The 20,395-nt window shown below is 37.4% G+C and overlaps 3 protein-coding genes across 3 annotated transcripts; all 3 read left to right on the forward strand.

Moving 5' to 3' along the window:
- Positions 1 to 120: 120 nt before the first annotated feature.
- Positions 121 to 5,825, forward strand: gpr61l (G protein-coupled receptor 61-like). The gene is made up of 2 exons (XM_026923867.3): positions 121 to 449; positions 1,226 to 5,825. Exon 2 carries the CDS (start codon positions 1,301 to 1,303, stop codon positions 2,576 to 2,578), a length of 1,278 nt encoding a protein of 425 aa, XP_026779668.1. The 5' UTR covers positions 121 to 449; positions 1,226 to 1,300; the 3' UTR covers positions 2,579 to 5,825.
- Positions 5,826 to 10,292: 4,467 nt separating this feature from the next.
- On the forward strand, positions 10,293 to 13,291 carry LOC113529636 (caveolin-2-like). The gene is made up of 3 exons (XM_026919013.3): positions 10,293 to 10,421; positions 11,315 to 11,502; positions 11,778 to 13,291. The coding sequence occupies exons 1-3, from the start codon at positions 10,293 to 10,295 to the stop codon at positions 11,926 to 11,928; spliced, it is 468 nt and encodes a 155-aa protein (XP_026774814.2). The 3' UTR covers positions 11,929 to 13,291.
- A 2,268-nt stretch (positions 13,292 to 15,559) lies between these two features.
- On the forward strand, positions 15,560 to 19,811 carry cav3 (caveolin 3). The gene is made up of 2 exons (XM_026924038.3): positions 15,560 to 15,887; positions 18,923 to 19,811. Exons 1-2 carry the CDS (start codon positions 15,777 to 15,779, stop codon positions 19,262 to 19,264), a joined length of 453 nt encoding a protein of 150 aa, XP_026779839.3. The 5' UTR covers positions 15,560 to 15,776; the 3' UTR covers positions 19,265 to 19,811.
- Positions 19,812 to 20,395: the final 584 nt, after the last annotated feature.

The following is a 20,395-nucleotide window of genomic DNA, read 5'->3' on the forward strand; positions in this document are numbered from 1 at the left end:
GATTCCTGTGAAAGGGTGTATGGTAGGACCCAGGGGAGCACTGACACTCCTGAGGACAGAGGAGCATGTGTCTGTTTCAAAGAGGAAAGGGGGGGGGGGGGGGGTGAGGAAACATGGGATACAATGTGTGACAGTCACAGCCCTACACACACAGAGGGAGAGAGAGAGCATCCTATTAAGACACCAACTTAAGTGGTGCATCTACTGATGAACAGCAGTGGAGGCAGACAGAAGAAAAGGTGGCATTTTCTCCTCTCACCTGGGCCCCAAGGAAGACCAGAGTGCAACTGTTCCACATCTCAGTTCTTGGATCTGATGATAAGAATTTTTCCCTTAAGACACAAGCTGGATAACACATTTTGATAGCAGTCTGTGATATAGAGCACCTTAGGAAAGAAGTGGATTCTGCTGTGCTCTCTGGTTGAACAAAACAACAATGGTTCCTGCAGGTATGCTATTTCCCTTTCTGTGTTCCTTAATTACGAAAGACACTTCATGTTTGAAAAGTGATTGATTACCTGAGTGCTTAGCTGGTGCTTGTTATGGTTGAACCATGAGGAAAACAAAATGAAACTATATCTGAAAATATCTGTTTTATTCAACTCTTAATTTACATTACCTTGACAAAACAGTAGCATACTGCCATTGCATCTTAGTTTAGATTTAGTTTTAGTATTATTTAGGTTAATTGTAGTCAGTGCATCTGTGAAGGAAGTGCGGGATGGACACTTGTGATTTACATAGGGAAATAATACTTCTGCATTGATCTTGAACAATGAATAAGCCCTATATCCTGGCTGAGAAGAAAAAAAATGGCAATACATCATGAGAGTTCTGCCATCATTAATGTACTAACAAAGATACCCAGGTTTTGTAATTGTCAGGTGAGATGAAATATAAAGTTATAAATATGAAATATAAACTCTTTTAACCTGGGATTTTGCTGATAAAACAAGGGATATCCCTCATGATGCATAATGCATCATTTTACATTACAATAACATACAAATACTTAGAATAGAAACAGCACTACGTAATTTTAATATCTACGTAATACTATATTATATTATGAAAAATCCTTGTTAACCATTTTACAATTCCAAGAAAAGTGTGCATCCAATTGACATTAAGTAAATTTTAGATGTATGAAGTATATTTAATGTAAAGACAACCACAACGCATGATGCAACAGCTATCCTTTTTGTTTTGTTCTTTTTTTTTTTAGAAATACAGTTGAAAATCAGAGGAAATACAATACTTGGCGATGGTGGATCTTGACTTGGCATACAAACTGTGAACTATGGAGAAGGCTGGGCCAGGTTTCCTGACAAATCACACAACTCCAAATGATACATCTAGCCAATGGAGACCCACAAAGCCCACCCCACCAAGCATGGAGGAAGTCATCCACTCCGAGTCCCAAATTAAACATCTAGTGGGGTTATTTGGCATGGTGACCCTTAACCTTGCAGCCCTGCTTGGCAACACCGGAGTTATTTTGGCCATTGCCCGAGCTCCCCACACGAAGAAATATGCATTTGTATGCCATCTTTGTGCAGTGGATTTGCTTTGTGCCATATTACTGATGCCTCTTGGAATAGTATCGAGTTCTCCATTCTTCAGTACTGTGACATTTACGGTTCTGGAGTGCCAAGTATACATCTTTCTTAACGTGTTTCTGGTCTGTGCCTCTATTCTTACTGTAACTGCCATTAGCGTGGAACGCTACTATTACATTGTTCATCCCATGCGCTATGAGGTAAAAATGACTATACACCTGGCTGTTGGAGTCATGGTATTCATTTGGGTGAAATCTTTGCTTTTAGCACTTGTTACCTTACTTGGTTGGCCAGCATATGGGCATCAAAGCTCCATTGCAGCTACCCATTGCTCTCTACATTGGAGTCATAGTCGTCTCAGGAAAGTGTTTGCCATTCTTTTCTGTGCGGTGTGCTTTCTGGTTCCTGCAGTCGTGATTTTTGCTGTGTACTGTAACGTCTACAAGGTGGCACGGTCAGCTGCAAGACAACATGTTCCCATGCCCCCCTGGCCCCCTAATCCAGCTAAGTGTCGCTCAGATTCCATTAACAGTCAGACTACCATCATCACTACTACACAGAGTTTGCCTCAGAGATTGTCCCCTGAAAGGGTATTTGGAGGTGGGAAGGCAGCCCTCACACTTGTGGTAATTGTGGGGCAGTTCCTGCTGTGCTGGCTTCCATACTTCAGCTTCCACCTTCACATGTCCATCACAGCACCACTCCAGAGTCCAGGGGACATTGAGGAGATTGTCACTTGGTTGGCGTACTCCTCGTTTGCAGTGAACCCATTTTTCTATGGGCTGCTTAACAGGCAGATCCGAGAGGAACTCATAAAGCTCAGGAAGTGCTGTGCTTCCAACAGACCTGTGGAATTTAGAGGCTCCAGTCATGAAGGATCCATCCAGGAGAACTTCCTACAGTTCCTGCAGAGGACCAGCAGCAAGACTGAGACCACCAGGTCCAGCTGTGCCAACTCCAGCCCCAGAAACACCCTGGACCATAGTGTCAGGATACCTGGACAGATCCCTGAGGAGTGACTAAGACTCTGAGCATGTGCCTTCTGTTATATCATTTAGTTGTATGGGTTTGGATAAAAATGGGCCTTCTGGCATGTTTGTGTTGTACTAGATGAGTGTTAAATTTAAGCTAAGCCATATTAATACTGATGGATATAATTATGTGTCCATCAAAGGGTACCATTTTTTGTGCAATGGATGTGGTAATAGGGATGTCTGAAGTAGAATAATTTACAATTTATGATCCACTTTGGGCACTTTATGATCACCCTTACTCTGAAAACTTACACTGAAATGGCAATAACAATAATTCAAAATTCAATGTAACTGTTTTTAGGAAATAACATGGCTTAAAAGAAACCTTTCCAAAAGAAATGAACAGTATAACTATAAATGAGAAATCTTGTTTTCATATTATTTTCATAATTGTGTGACATTGAAAGAATAGACATTAGTCTTCCAATTAAGTTGAGCAGGCTCCTGTATAGCTTGCTAATTCCGTCTGCCCATCACCATGGAAATGTGGTGAGACTGAGTCTTGCATAGCAACAGGATTCTTTTGAGCTCAGGTCTGCTTGCAAATTGCATAAAATACAGTGTTCTGGGTTAGCTTTTCACCCAAGCTAAGCAGCAATAGCACACCACTAACTGCACATTCACATTAGTGTACCTGGATGAGGAAAACCCCTTTTGCTCTTTCTATCTAAATGCATTTATTACGCCGAGCCACAGAACCATGCTGGTGTAAAGCACTGAAAATCATTACCATGCAACAAAAGTGCTCAGGCAGAGATAAGACCGTGAGTTTTATGGGCTTTTCACTGTTTGTGGAGGACCTTTACAAACAGAGAGTGAAAAATCAGGAGCAGGCTGGTTTGTCTACAGCAAACAGGAACAATACCTGGTGGTTACATGTGCTTTTATTATGTACCTAAGGCTGTGTAATGTGTAATGAAGGTGTAGCATACTGTATAGGTGGTATGTATGCAAGAGAGTGGTTATGATGCATGTAAACATAGATACACACTTTCACACTCTCAAGACATTTTTCTTCACCTTTTCTTTCAAAATATAAAAACAATGTATATTACACAGCTTAGGAAATGGCATTTTTTGGTACATCATTAAGTTGAAGTGCCATTTTTAATTTATGACCATTGCCTTAGAAATTGCTCTTTTTTCTTTAGAGATTCAATAGATAGTGACCTTGCCTGCAACTTCAAACAATGAGCCAACCTTCGGGGCTGACCAAGAGAGAGAAAGAGATAGGCCGAGAGAGCAAGTGAACAAGAGACAGATGCACATGTGACATGATTAGGGATTCATAAACTTAAGCGTCCCTGTCACGATCAAAACAAGGCCAGAACAAAACAAAATCTGAAAGGATTTAGAGATGCTGAGGTAAAGATTAAAGGGAAATGATTAAAGAGAGGAAGGTGGGGAGGGGACAGCACCCAACAGCCCTTTGTGTCTCTCTGAATGGTGGATGCAGAGAAAATGAGTTCTATTAACATGTGCTAGTGTGGTCACAGACCTCATTCATTCATCTAGTGCCTATGTATATAGTGACCAAAAAATAATTCAGTTTTGAACCTCACAAATGAAACATTTCATTATTGCACAAAAAAGAAACTGCACACTGCAAGCTTTAATAATTTTACTTGATTATAAAGCTAAATAATAGTGCATTAAGTGAGGTCTACAGTGGCCTGTAAGTGACTATAGTACCACACAATGGACCTGGAGTATAACACTGACAAGACAGAAAATGTGCTTGATTACACAGATGTTTTGATTACTTCCATGTTTTTAGATTTTGGCGGTAAATGCATTCATCGAAGTAGTAATTAAATAGTAAAATTTTGGTCTAGGACAATTAGCAGAACAAGCTGAGAGATGGGGTAATGACTCAAATCAGTGCCTGTTCAAAGTGGTGCACAAGAGCAGGGAGACAGCGTAGGAAGATGGATGATGAAAGAATGGTGGAGTGTGGAGGGTGGGAGGAAGCAATGAGTTGTATCTGGTTCATGTACTCAGTGCAATAAGAAGAGTATAAGCCAGACCTGATTCATATGCGAGAACAATGTGTGCTATTGTACTACTGAGGCATTAGACAGTTTAGAATGTTACCAAATGTTTCCTGTATTGTGGATGACATTATTAATATTAATATTGTTAAACTGTAAATGTAAAACATGAAAATGATCCACAATAAGAAACATTTGCTTCAGATAGAAGATAAAAAAAAGACACGTTATTTTAACTACTGTTGTAATTTGTACAAATTACCCCACTAATATGAATTATATAAGGGAATTAAGTACTTTGTTATAAAGATATGTTCATTTCACCTCCCATCTTTAACCACACAACAATACCACCTAGGTTGTGACAAATACTCCAATTGTAGTGTTTTCTATGCTACCATGAATAAAGTATTTTAAAGAATACATTTCTTTGCAAGTTCAACAGTTCCCCTTTATGTTTTACATGTGGATGGAATATGATTTGTCATTTCTTTTAGTACATGTGAAGAAAGTATTGATTTCCATTAATGTAGCAGTCCCTGCTTCAGTCCATGTCATCTACCTGCAACAGATCTATCCTGGCCTATCTTACCTGCAACAGATCAATCTTGGTCTATCGTACCTCCAGCAGATCTATCCTGGAAGAACACGTCTATTGTCTCAGTACTCTTGGAGTCTGATAAAAAAAATACTCCCTCTGCTGACATCCAAGGCTGGCATTGGTTCGTAATAGCAGGCTATAGAAGACAATCTTAATGGGTCTAAAGGTTAGAGAATAAGGGGAAATTCTGTGAGCTAGTGCGTATGAAAGGGACTGCTAGCATCACAGAGATTATGTGGATTTTCCATGAGATTGGAGTAAACAAATGTTGTACTAAGTGCTTCTCTAAATGCCTGTACCTCACGTGTGGTCTGCGTTTGTCGCATGTCAGTTATCAGACAAAGACAATAAAGACAGCTACTGTATGCCAACACTTTTTACTTTTACAGATGGTATCTTAAGTACATCACTTTCATGAGCTAAAATGCAACCAGAAATGCAAATTGATTAATACAGTTCTATGCATTTTTTTTAAAAACAATTTATTTAATGCAGTTTATGAACTTAATGTATCCTCTGAAATGATGATAAACTGATAAATATAGCCTAGGGCTTTGTAATGCTGGTTAAAAAAAGGCCATTACATAGCAATGCCATTGAGTACCAGATTTATTAATCATTTTCTTTCTGGTTAGACAGAATTAGTGTTGGTGAAGAAGACAAAGACAAAGTAGATTGTAAGGTAATTATGCAAAATTAATCAAAGTGATTATTTGTGTCACTTTTTTGTGTTATAATAATTATTAATGCAAAGTCTCATATCATCGCATGGCCTGAATATACCTCTGAACACATTTTTACAGAAACAAAATTATGAGCTGCTTATGGTTTAGTATGCCTCTTAATGCTCATTTCATAGATAATATATGCCTACTTTGATTGTCTTGGCACTAAAGAAAGAGCGCTTGCATCAAACTACTTTGACACTCACCCCTGAGGAGATTAATTTTAAGAGCTACGTTCAGCATTAACACGTTATACCTAAAGTGTTGTTAGCAAATATGTGCACTGGCTGTAGCACTGTACATATTCGCTAATCACTATCAACACATTATGTCTTGATGGGGTGATTAAAAGTTGAAACAATCTTAGCCTGCTAGCTCACATTTTTAATCCAATCCAAATTTTCACAACATTTACACAACAAATTGCACTAGTACATATAAATAGTACACCAGTATGAATACTGATGATGGTACACTTAAGTGGCATGGCATACTATTTGAACATTTAGCAGTATTTAGTACGGATTTGGGACATTTCTATAATGAAACATATGCAAACAGCCACACACCTTTTCCCCACTAGACGTATTAATACTTTTTTTTTTTTTTTTACATTTTATTGCCAACATATGGTCAAAAGCCAACAATTATTAGAATCCCCCTAGACCTTTTTAGCGAATGATAATTTTGTGATTACAGCATAAAATGCAGCGTACTTGAGCACCGGCTTGGGAAACCTGTGAAAATTTATAGTGATTGTGCGACAGATAAATCACTGTATGCTGTCACTGTATGTAAGCATTTGATATCACTTGGCATTTTTCTAAAAAGTTTTTTGTTTTTTTCAACTTTTGAAGCACTCTTCTGTGACAAAGAAAATGGTGACAGTGATACTTTTTCCACCTGTTAAACATGCACTTGCAGGTAAGGAAAAAAACACCCATTATAAACACAACCTTGTTAATTACATTTTTGTCTATTTTTTAAAGATCTTCATATTTAATATCTTGCTTGAAGATCTTGTAATTATATATTATGTTTTTGGGTTGTCTGACTGACTGCCTGGACAGCCGATTGTCCGTATGTCCGTCCGAGATTCTCGTTAGCATGATATCTCAAGCATGAGTGGTTGAATGTTTGTAGGATTTATAAGGAATTATCATTGTAACCAGCAGAACTGATTAGATTTTGGAATTGATCCGAACAGGGTCAAGGCCACAGCAAGGTCAAATATCTGAAATAGTTTTTCTTCGATAGCTTCCTTTCTGTTTGTCATGCAGAGATGTTACTTACACATTTATGGTCAGGAACTCAAGGGCCATCTGGCTATCTACAGTTTTTTGCCATTGGTTTTTTAAATACTTTTTGGCACAAAATTACTTACACTTACATTATTTATAGGTTTTGATCTTTGGAGGCAGGAACATAGCAGTGACAACATGCCTGAAAATCACAAGAATTATGTAGCATTTGGTTCAGATTTTACTTTTGCATAAGTCATTGCCAGAGGCTGGTAAAACACTTTGTGCCAACTGTTGCTGGTACCTGGGCAGATGTTTATACTCAGGTTCAGGACGCACTGGATGGTTGCCTCTCCTTGGATGAAACATGAATTAAGCATATAGGACAGTGTACTACCTGTGACGTTATTTCTAAAGAAGTACATTTCAAAGACCACAACGGCAGATGGAAGGAGTTGTGCAGGATACAGCACACACCACACTGGTACCGTGGAAGTGGACCAGACCGCAAAGGTGAGTTCAAGTAAGGACAAAGCCTGACCAATCTTCCAAAGAGTGATTCACCAGAAATACTTGAGAATTTCATCACCAGGTTTGAAAATATGCAGTTGACAGTGGGCTGATTTATCCTTCTGCAGATAAAGCATTGGAAATCAACAACATCAGATCAGTGACTGCTGAGCACATTGTTAACACATGGTGTCCACCGCACAGAGGTGCAAGACCCCAGCCAATAGGCTATATTGACTGCTGAAGTCTAGTCACTGCTAGAGAAAAACTTAGTAGAGATTGTACATGAGTCAGAATGCTTTGGGAGATTTGTTTTGATTTTTACTGATATTTACTGATTCCAAAAAGGAGATTAAATAGAAAGCCCACTGGGTAAAAGAAGTGATTGCCAGGTTTTCTTGAATGCAGGCCAAAAGGTGCCTTCTTCCATTAAAAAAACCCTTTGACTTGCACTATGGCCAGCTCCTGGGTTGCACTAAGAGGAGTATCATTGGAGAGTGTTTGTGAACTGCAAGACCGTCCATATTCACCAAATTCTATAGGCTGAATGTTATGTCATCACACCCAGGTGTTCTGTGGTGAGTTTAAGTGACCTTTAACCCTCAGTCAGGATTATTATCTGACCCTGAGTTATTCACATCCTCAATAGGATACAGCATTGGTACTTTAATTGATTCTCTTCCTCAGTAGAGTACAGTAACAGGGCATTATCCTCAACTATGATTAGTATCTGTGTTTGAGTAATTCGCACATTCAGTAGGGTACAGTGTTAATAGATTGATTCTCATCCTCAGTAGGGTACAGGTACAGTACAGATAGAGTAACAGGGACTTTATGCGAGTATCATCCTCAACAAAACTCATCATCACATTGTCCTCAAGATGGAGCAATATCAACATTTTGAGGGCTAATTTTGGAAGGAAGTTTCCCTAGGTGGTCCTCCATTTAGTTGTACAACTAAGGCTGTATAAGTAACTTATGTAAGTTGTCTGAAATTATACCAAGCGATCTTAATTATGATTTTGAGTTAACCGCAGTTACGTTTACTGCTGTTACATGAGTTGTTTTAACAACTACTGTACTTCAGAAACTTAAGGCAATTAGTTAGTTACATATTATTGTTTAGGATAAATTATTATTATTATTATTATTATTATTAATGTTCTTGTTGTTGATTATAATCTAGGGGGAAACAAGGAACAAGGATGAACTTGCAAACCTGCATGCTATCAACAACAGAACAGCATTGTCTCCCTGGTGCAGCCACATACAAATGCAGGCATGTATAATGTTTGATAGCAGTATTTTAAGATTGCATCTAGGTAACAACATGGTGAACAATTTTTAAATGAAGTATTCTACATAAAGTATCATAATATTGTCAGGAATTGAATGTCAAATTTGAAAGAGAAAAGCAATTGGATCAATTTGGACAAACGAATGTAAGAAAATTTTAACAATGACACTTTTGCCTTTCACTTTTTGAATGATGGATTCATGGAGATAGACTCTATGTGGTGGAAAAGACTTACTCCAAACAGATTACTGTAAATCAGACAGAAAGTCAGAAACAACTGAAACAAATAAAAGAATCAAAACAAAATCAACAGACAACAATAGAGCCACATAAAAAGGTTAGCTAGTAATAGCAAATATTCCACCCAAACTTCATACAGCATTTAAGAATCTCAAAGAAGTAAATACATGTTGATGAATTTGACATTTGGGAATCTTAGGGAAATAAACTTCAGCTAGCATACATGAAACATTTGATCTTTTTGAATGATTACCAAACAAGTCCCACATGGAAAAGCTTTCTTTGAATAGCTCATTATATATGTTTGAATAAGAAGCAATCTACCCAGAGATTAGTCTTAGTAACTCTGAAATTTCCATCTTCTACTTTTTCCCCATACTGTTGGTATTTTAAAGAGTTTAAAGTTCATATGCCAGTTAGACCTGTGTCTGGCCAATAGAGAGTGCTATAGAGCCACAAACACATTTATTGGAAAGTAAAGGAAAGTGGTGGGTATAAGTTGCTTTGCAGCAATATCATAACACAAGAAAAAATCAATCCTGATCAGTCCAAGAAGCACAAAACACACAGTACATCGATCAGAGATCATTAAAGGTCTTCAAGCGAGTGTGTAATGCATAAAATGAGTATTAGTTATTGTGATAGTGGTACACACACAGAGAGTAGGCATACTTGTTTAAAAAAGGCACAAGAGATCTCTGTTTCTACAATTCAGTTGGTGAGGTTGAATTCCATCCACTCAGTTTTAATGAACATCTCAGTGAGGTACTGATGGCATTTCAGCCAGATGGCATTTCAGCTAGAGGCACCAGAAGCATCAGCATGTGGATTCATCTCTTCAGTGGACAGAAAGTGCAGTAATGCTCTCACTTTGGTGCTAATGGCTTAACCTCTTCCTCAGGGTTCGAGCCTCCTTCTTCTTCTATCAGTAACACTACCAGAGTGAGACTGTGATTCCACAGAGACAAACCACAGCTGGGACATATTATGGATAGGGACTTACATTAAAGGACACAAGGATTAACATGGAAGATATCATAGAACAAGTAGAAATTTCTCTCCTGGAACAATATGGGTGTCATATGGGTGTCAATATGGGTGATATTCCGGGAATCTCAGTGGAGGAGCAAACAGGGAACCAAGACGAAAAGGATTCTACGCACAAAGGCATGAAAGTACTCATTAAGGATAGGGATCCCAAAGGAATGAATGATTTCCTTAAGGTACTATATCCAGTTATCATTGCTCTTGCACCTGTAAGCTACTAGTTACAAACAGAACAGGACATCTTGAGCAAGATTGTTCTTGTATGGTCTTGTCCATTTATGTAAAGGCCATCAGCTTGGCCATTAGTTTCCTGGATAATGGGATCACATCACATTCAGATAAACCATATTATTTTAACATTTGAAAACAAACAATGCAACAGTGATCTACAACAAGGCATAGAAACGTTTCTAAACATGTAAGTGGTTATGGTGCTCTACTGCCCTCTTCAGTTATATAGTGGCTTCACATGATTGCCCAGAGTTTGAACCTATTATGTCCTAGTCAAATTGTGTAGCTGATCTTACTTAACCTCTGTTTGACAGCAGACAATGTTTTAAATTGGACCAAATGTCCTTCTCTGATGCACATCAGGTATTAATGTAACGACGAACAAATTCAGTCTTTTACAATGAGTCTCAAAGGTACACAGGTGTTCAATTTTCATTATACACCAAAAGCACTTTCATTAATGGTTAATGTCAATTCATTAGGAAGGGAACTTGTGTCACTGCCAAGAATACAAAATCAGCATGTAGTAGTATGGCACCTATTACAAATCACACTTACAAGCTAAAGAAAATTGCCTTATAATAATGATTGACATGCCTTAATATTAAGATTAATGAAATGAAATGAATGCCATATTAATAAGCTACTTCTCTATATTGAGAGGCATGAACAGTGTCAAATAGTGCCAGAATTGCCCAGTTAAAAAAAAAAATAATAATAAAGGTATCCTCATCTAGTACTGCTTGTTATCTTTTACAGCTTGAAACTGACTGGACAGTTTTTCTAGGTTATGATGAGAAACTAGAGCTCAGTGTAAGTGCATTGTGTATCCACTCAGGTGGCCTTTGAGGACGTGATTGCAGAGCCTGCATCAGTGCACAGCTTCGATAAGGTGTGGCTGTGGAGTAATGCTCTATTCGAGGTGTCCAGGCTTTGCCTATACCGCTTCATTTCCTTGCTGCTGGCTGTGCCTGTAGCACTGTTGGCTGGCCTGCTCTTCTCCATCCTCACTTTTCTGCACATCTGGTATGTACGGCTATACAGGAAGTGAGGAAAACGTCTCAGCTGTTCAGGCAGCTAATTTGTTCAGTAATGTCTTAGATTTACATATACATTTAAATGTGTATTTCTGTAGGTTGCATTGTATTATTTTTGTTATTATTTTCATAAACTAGGTAGAAAGAGAAAGTAAGAGCAAGTATGTGAGCTTTATCTGGTGCAGCAGTATCTGTAAGTATTGATATTTGAATATGCGTGGTCAGTAATGAGAGGTGTGATCTCTGTGTGATCTCTCCTCCCAGGTTCATAGTCCCCACTATGCAACTTCTGTTGATGAACATGCACTGGGTAAAAGTAGTATGGGCCAGTGTGCTGGACCTTACCATCTCTCCCTTTTTCTTCAGTCTGGGAAGATGCTGTGGGTCCATCAGTATTCGCTGGACAAAAGACTAGCTCACTATAGTCCCAACTCACCCAGTTACTAAATCCAAAATTATGACTCTTCTGCATTCCCATGCTTTAACTGCTAAAACTGGTATTGAACTATGGGGTAAAGATTCTAATTCGGTTTTGTGCAGATGCATAGAGATCCTTTTTCAAAAACTATCACAAGATACCTAAATGAACAGATTCATGTCATTTTACCTTTTTAAAATATGTAAAAATGGAAACCATATATAAACGTCCTCTGAAGCCTTATTCAGCTAGGTGAAGCCATGACACTCACTTCCCTGTTGTTATAAACAGTGGACTCTGGCATGTCTATCCATCAACTGTGTGGGGTATTTTTGTACCTCTCTCCACTGAGACTCGAAACCCACCCAAGCTCACAGAACACTGCAAGTATTTCTCTCATTAGTAGACCGGCAGCAATGCTGCTTCTCTCCAATTTTCACTTCTGGTTCTACAGAGTATTGAGGAGGACAAATGCATATTTAATTATGATGAATCTGCTTCTGATTTGAACTCCTGAGCATTTCCACAAACATGTAACATCAATGACTTTATGCTAATATTGAAGAGGATGCTATAGATGTTATTTTTGGACAGGGTATTCAATTTTACAAGGCTCATTTAGGTATTTGGAAAGTGTGTTATAAATCACTGTGCATTCACATGGAGCCGTTTAAGATTCAGGAAGCATTCTGCTATCTGCCATGGGGCTTCTATGACTGGCTTATCAACAGAAACCATGTCTGGTGCGGAATATTGCAATTATATTTCCCACAAATAGACATTTTGTGTAAAGAATATAGCCCTGCAAGTAATGTCTGTCATTAGTAAAGCAAATCAAACTCTCACATAAAAGCAAAGAGACTGTTTGTTTCATATTTGTAGTTGGGCCCTGATATCTGTGAAGTAGTAGCCACATTTACCCCATAACATTAATGAAATTCCCATTGTGTCCTGCTGGATTGACAGCAGTTCATAAATAGTTACAAGCTGCTGAGGAGGCTCGGTGGTAAAGGACCTGGCCTGTGAAATTTGTGTGTTTTAAAATAGTTACTGCTGAACATTTACATTGGAATTCTAATGTGCTTGTGAGATAACAGTTGCAGTTACACTCACTGGTTTAATGAGCCTAAATAGTGGTTTGAGATTTGTGTAAGGTGGATGTGAGTTCTGTTGGCTGTCAGCACTGTAGCTTTTGCTAATTTGGTGTTCCCATTTGTTTAATAAGGAGCTGTTTTTGCTCTCTTACTTCTTGTTGAAGTAATATTTCTTCACATGATCCTATTTTGTGTGTCTACATGCACAAAGATGTAGGGCCTCAGAGGACACAGATTTAAAGTACATAGTATCACAGTGTGTGAAAATTTAGCTCCATTGAATCTAATTAAAAATATTTAATTGTTGTTGTTGTTGTTTTTAAAGGCACATTTTCATTGCTGTTCTTATTTTGTGCTTGTTTTAAACTCATTTAAATTGATAGGAAAAAAATAAAAATGAAGACACATTTTCTCAATGATATATTATTGTAATAATGTCTAGTAGAGCCACAGTCATTTTTAGAATGCACAAAGGCCAAATAATGATTAAGTTCTAAAGATATTAGAAATCCTTGCTCAATGATATCACATCAAAAGTGACTTTTCAACCGTTTTATTGCCTTTTATTGTTAGCTGCATATTTTTTCTGCATATGATGTCTGTTAAATTAAATTAGCCATGATATTTTTATTTAGTAACGCTTGTCCAGACAGGATCTCTATATCAGAGTGACAGAAAGCTCATCAGTTCCGGGAATTTACATTGAAATTCAAAATACATGATGGTCTTTAATAGGTTATATTTTCAAGACCATAAAGAACATCATGGTGTTTCAGTTCACTGATACAAACACTCATGCCAAGCTAATGTCTGTCTTTCACAACACATAATATACTGCACATGGGCTAAAGCATATATTAAATAAAAAAAACCTTAAGAACCATCTGGACTTGATTACAGCAATTGTCTTACATCCTTGAGATGGCAATGTGCTGCATTATACAGTATATCATGTGCAATCACATAATCATGGTAAGTTCAGTGAGCGTGATTGTGTGTTGTATCTATGAGGAACTCTTTCAGTGATGAGAAACAGTGCTAACACCTTGCAATACTTTAACACATTAAATGTGCTGGTGGAAGTACATAGAGTTGAGTATCTAGTGTAGATGAATAAGAATATAAGAGAGAATTATTTAGAGTAGAGAGTAGAGCGTGTGTACATGACAAAATGCATTGCAGTAAAAGTGGTGAAAACATATTTTTTTGTAAATAAAAGAAATCCTTGTTTGTTAAAGATGCACCAAGAAACCCATTGCCCAACTTAATTGATTTAGGTGAATGATTATGATAGGCATAATGTGGAAGATTTTTCTGCATATGATGTCAAATCAGAAAGCTCTCCCATAAATTGTCAGCATTCATTTAAATAAAGCATATGACAGTAATATCGATACTGACCCTAGGTGCTGGTGAAAAATAATCTAGCCTCAAGATATTCTTCTCCATGTGACCCCAAAACATCTATAATTTCTGACTTTTCATGCTGAATGCATTGTCATTGTCTGACTGACATCATATGCACAAATAGGCTCATAAAATCTTTCACATTATACCTGTCATAATCATTTATCTAAATCAATTAAGTGGGGAAATGGGTATGGGTGGCACAGTGGTACACAGCTAAAAAGTCCTGAGTTGGATCAAGAGCTTGGGTTAGTGACTGTGTAGGGTTTCACATGTCCTTCCTGTGTTTGTGTGGGTTTTCTCTGGGTTCTCTGCTTTCCTTACATTGTCCAAAAATATGCAAATATGTTGACTGGCTATGCTAAATTGCCCCTAGGTGTGAAAGTATGTGTGAAAGGTGAAGAATTGTGCCCTGCGTTACCGGGGCTGGCCCCAGATCCACCGTGACCCTGACTAGAATAAAATAGTTACTGAAGATGAGTCAATGAAATGGGTGTCTCAGTGCTTCCGTTACACACAATAATTTCTTTTCTTTACAAAAAAAATGATGCAACCAACATTTAATGCAACAAATTTTGTCACATGCTGTATATCAACACTAATGCGTGTAAATTATTCTCACTTATACTTCATCTACAATGGATACTTAACTCTATATACTTCCACTTGCACACTTGAAGTGTTAAAGTATTGCATGTTGTTAGTACTGTGTTTCATCACTGAAAGAGTGCTTCAGAGAGACTTCAGGGAGTTTGCAATCACATATAAGGTGCATTTGTCACAATTAAACCTTGGATGAGGCCTCCTTTAGTTAAAATACCTGTGCTCAATAGCTAACAATAATTTTCTCTTTAAAGATAGAGATAAGAAGAGATAATTAACAGTAGTGGCTATACCACCAATATACTCTATCACTAAACTATCACCCCTTAGTGGAAATTTATGCCACTGTGCAACTCCTGCCTGGTTAACCTCACAGCTAGGTGTTAAATCTGACATGGCCTGTGGATTTCTCTTTAAGCACTGCCTTTACAAAGGGTCCACATGATATAGAGTGTAAATGATGTGTGGCACAAGGTAAAGTAAGGGAATTGAGAGAGAAAGCGAGTGAGGGAGGCAGTGAAAGACAGGAACCCATTATAGAGTAGAGGCTAGTCTAGTGCAGCTGTCCTCTAACATTCCAGGCGTGTCCTCAGATCAGCGAGTGAGGTTCAGAGGCAACTGTTCACACACTCTTTCTGTTTAGCTGCTCGCTTGCAAGGGCATCAAATCCCCTTTATTCGCACCCTTCCCTGGCTCAACTCTGCTCCCATTCCGGCCAGTGCAGGGCCCGAGGCTACCGCCATGGCAAACCAGTACAACATCAATGAGGAGAAGATCCTAAAGGACAGTCATACCAAAGAGATTGACTTGATCAACAGGGACCCCAAGCAAATTAATGAGGATGTCGTGAAGGTACGTGGAAGCTTTGTTCACACATCTCTTTAATCTAGTGTAGTTCAATCAGCTGAAGAGGCCTGGTTCAGTAATGAGGATTTGTGGTCTTCTGGGGTTAAAGCTGAAAATGTCAAAATTAGCATATTAAGAGCATAACATCTCAAATGCACACTGTCAATATTCCCAGGTCATTTAGCTTTGTTTTCTACAGAACAGTTCTGATTAATCATGCAAAAAAGCATCTTCATTAATGACAGTTTAGCTGACAATATTACGAATAATTTGATTTAAGTTGGTCCTTGGAGACAGATCTGTTTGCGTGCACAGCTCTATGAACTGTAGCTGCAAGCCATGAACCCAAAAATAGCCCCTAGACATACTTCTGCCAGGCCAGACTATGCTGCTTTTATTTATGGAAGGCATATAAGAGTGGGCTAGATCATGGCTGCCCTTTCCCCTCATATCTCAATTTCTAATATATATATATATATATATATATATATATATATATATATATATATATATATATATATATATATATTGTCATAATTCATAAAGAATCCATGTAAGGCAGTGTTTAGACTGATGAAAAAAATGACTATTTGGTGGGGAGCTACATTGTAATTGGTGGAGCTGCATGAGTCAAGCTTTCTGCATGCTGTGTACTCATGTTGATAGCAACTTCCATGTGTTGCATTAATATGAAGCGACAGTATACAGCACTTGGATCATTTCCATAGTTATTTATGGAATTATAGATTTATTCCATTGATTTGTTTTTTGTTGTTGTTGTTGTTGTTTTGTTTTTTCCTAAAAGTCCAACTTCAGATTTTATATATCCAATTAATTCAATATCCGTAGTGTTTTTTTCCCCAAACAAAAAAAAAATATATGAAACATAAAAAAATAGTCAGTGCTTATCTCTATTCTATTCTATTCTATTCTATTCTATTCTGATCATATAAATGCTAAAAGTATTACACCTAAGATACTATGAATGCTGTGGGTAGAAATTCTGAGACGATCCAGAAAAATTGTGTTTTCTCCATAGACAAAGGAATTTCAGTAGAAGTATCTTCAGTTTCCACTTGATATCTTCTCTCCTATTTTGTATTAGACAAGGATGCAATATTGATGTTTTTGTATTAGTGTTTTAGGCAATGCACCGTGTCAAACAGAAAGGGCAAGATTGCATCTGATTTAGATCAGGATTGCTTAAACTAATGGAGACATGCAGGTGTTGTCAGCAGAGTGTAGATGCAGACCGTGTATAATTATAGTATAGCAACATTATTAAATCATAGCATTTGATTGGATTTACACTGATGACAGGCTTTCACATGTCACATCAAGCCAGATATGTAAACAGTTCCTTATATTAGAGCAGGTATGTAGTCTACATCTTCTGTTATAAATATAGCTGCTTTTCACAGACAGAGCTTAACAGACTGAAATGGTCTAGCTTAATATTTAGTGGAATTTATCAGGAGTTCATGTGTTTAAGACAAATTAAGGGACTAAAAATAGTGAATATGCTGCAGTTCTTTCTTAGACAAATGAGCTGTATTATCTGACCAGATATAGCTGAAAAATACCATCGCCACCAATAATTCAATCAGTGCCATGTCCCTTTCCTCAGAGCTGTTTTGTTTTAACAAATTCCTGGTTCAGCCGATGCTGTCAAGTAAATGCTTGACAATAAGATAAGACAAATTAAATATGGTCTAAGCGTCACAGTGTTAGCAAGGGAGGCTCTGAACGAATTACTCGACAATTACAGTCTGACCTTTCGTAATGAAAGGTTGCTTCTGACCTAAGCTCATCTAATAATGTTAACCCTCATGTTACGTTTGGTCTAAATTTACTACATTTTATTGCAACCATGAAACTTTATGTATTTGTCTAAAAAAACATGAATTGTGGTGTTAAATTCTGTTTGTATTATTATACAGATATTATGTCAGGACATTTCATCTGAGAGTAATAATAATAATAATAATAATAATAATAATAATAATAATAATTAAAAACAGTGGAAAAAATGTTCTTTGTAAATATGATGCAAAAATGTTATTTCACTCACATGATATTTATCTATTTGCACTTTTCAATTAGATTGCATCCCTAAATGTGTTTATTTCCATAAATACTATTTAAATTAGTAATAACATGACATGAAGATATATTTATTGGCCACTTTAACAGGGACATCTGTACACATACTCATTAATGCAGTTATCCAATCAGCCAATCAAGTGGCAGCAGCACAATGCATAAAACCATGCAGATACAGGTCAAGTGCTTGTTCACATCAAATATCAGAATTGGGGAAAATGTGAACAGACGGACTGGTTTGAGTATTTCAGAAACTGCTGATGCCCTTGGATTATGATGCACAACAGTCTCTAGAGTTTACAAAAAATTGTGAAAAAAGAAATCATCCACTAAGTAGCAGTTTTGTGGTTGGAAACACTTTGATGAGAGAGTTCGGAGGAGAATGATCAGACTGGTTCTAGCTGACAGGAAGGCTATGGTAACTTAAATTACCACTCTTTACAGCTGTGGTTGTAGTTGTGGTTGAGAAGAAAAGCATCTCAGCATGCACTGAACCTTGAGGTGGATGGGATACAAGAGCAGAAGAGCACACTGGGTTCAAATCCTATCAAGAAAGAACAGGAATCTGAAGCTACACTAGGCACAGGGTCACAGAAACTAGACACTTAAAGATTGGAGGAAAAAAGTCACCTGTCAAAATCACTGAGATCAAATATTTTCCCAATTCTGATTTTTGATGTGAACAATAACCGAAACACTTGACTTGTATCTTAATTATTTTATGCACTGTGCTCCTGCCATTTGATTGGCTGATTGGATAATTGCATGAATGTGCAGGGGTGCAGGTATTCTCATTTAAGTGGCTGGTGAGTGTATATTGGAAATAAATAAATTTATATTTTGCAGTCACTAGAGTCAAAAAAAGTCCTGAGTCAATAGGACATTTATTATTAAAGTGTAAAAAGTGTGGTTTAACAGGTGTTAATCTTCATGTATAGGTAGATTTTGAGGATGTGATTGCCGAGCCTGATGGCACACACAGTATGGATGGAGTGTGGAAAGCCAGCTACACCACCTTCACCATCTCCAAGTACTGGTGCTACCGCATACTGTCTGCCATCTTTGGTATCCCAGTTGCGCTGCTGTGGGGATTCTGCTTCGCCTGCATCTCTTTTTGCCACATCTGGGCCGTCATGCCCTGCATCAAGAGCTACCTGATTGAAACCCAGTGCCTGAGTCGAATCTACTCCCTCTGCATCCATACATTCTGCGACCCCTTCTTCGAGGCACTGGGGAAAGTATTCAGCAGCATACGAGTGGCGCTTCGCAAGGAGGTGTAGAGGTCACAAAAACAATGTTCACAATGTCTGCCAGGGAAATTGGTGTCCTTTTGGTTTTGTTTTATTTTTATAAAAGAGGTCAGACCTTGATGGGCTTAGGCCTCAGCCCCACTGTCTTTACATGAATGAAAACTAGGTAGATGTAGGTAGATGTACGTAATGGTGACTGAATGCTGCTGCCTAGACATTTCTTGAGGTGTGATCAGAGGTATTTATGCAGTTCACCTTGACTTACTCACCTGTTCAGAGAAATATTTATGTTGAAGAGTATTTGAGAGTTGACAGCAGATGACAAGTCTTATGCTTTTATGTGATAAGGCCTTCTCTCTGTGTGCTAATTAAACATTATTATTGGGTACAAGTTTATTACTTTACTGTATTCCTGTAATGTCAAAAAAGAAATTTAAGAAGATGAAATTTCTTGTGGAATGATACAGTGATACTCATGTTCTTGCCTTTATAAATTAGATAAAATCTAGATGTCTTGATTTATCACATATGTGTGATTTGGACCGTACACAAAATAAATATATCTTAGAAAATCAAACTGTTTGACTCTTCTGATTAAAACTATTTAATATGAATATTTTTGTTTCTGAATCTAAATTATCCTGATTATCCTGATATCAACTTTAATTAGTATAATAGATTAACAGTTATTCTAGCTTGTTTTCAAATGTAAAAAACAAAACAAAAACATAACTCATTGTGATTTGTTTTACAAAAGATGCACTGATTAACTGATATTTTTTCTGAATGGCATAATGTTAATATGTTTCTAATTCAAATAATTTATACTTTATAGAACAATTAGAATCTTTGGATGCTGAGAGAAACCTGACCTCTGGGCATTATTGAAATAATTGCAAAATTCCTCATTTATTGTGCCAGAGATTATCTTTTGTGATTTACTTTCCTTCAAGTAAAAATCAATTGTTTGTATGTTCATGGTTTAAAAGTTTTTATTTGTAATAGAATCTTTTGAAAGGGATCTGAACACAAAGTGAGAAATGTAGATAAAAAGCAACTCTCTGTGGAGACGAAATAAAGAGGTGAGTGTGTTCAACTTTTTTACTACTTATTCTCTGATTTTCAGGTAAGTTGAACTGCTCTTAGGAGCTTCCGTCCACT

Source organism: Pangasianodon hypophthalmus, chromosome 2, assembly GCF_027358585.1.
Source record: "Pangasianodon hypophthalmus isolate fPanHyp1 chromosome 2, fPanHyp1.pri, whole genome shotgun sequence".
NCBI lineage: Eukaryota > Metazoa > Chordata > Actinopteri > Siluriformes > Pangasiidae > Pangasianodon > Pangasianodon hypophthalmus.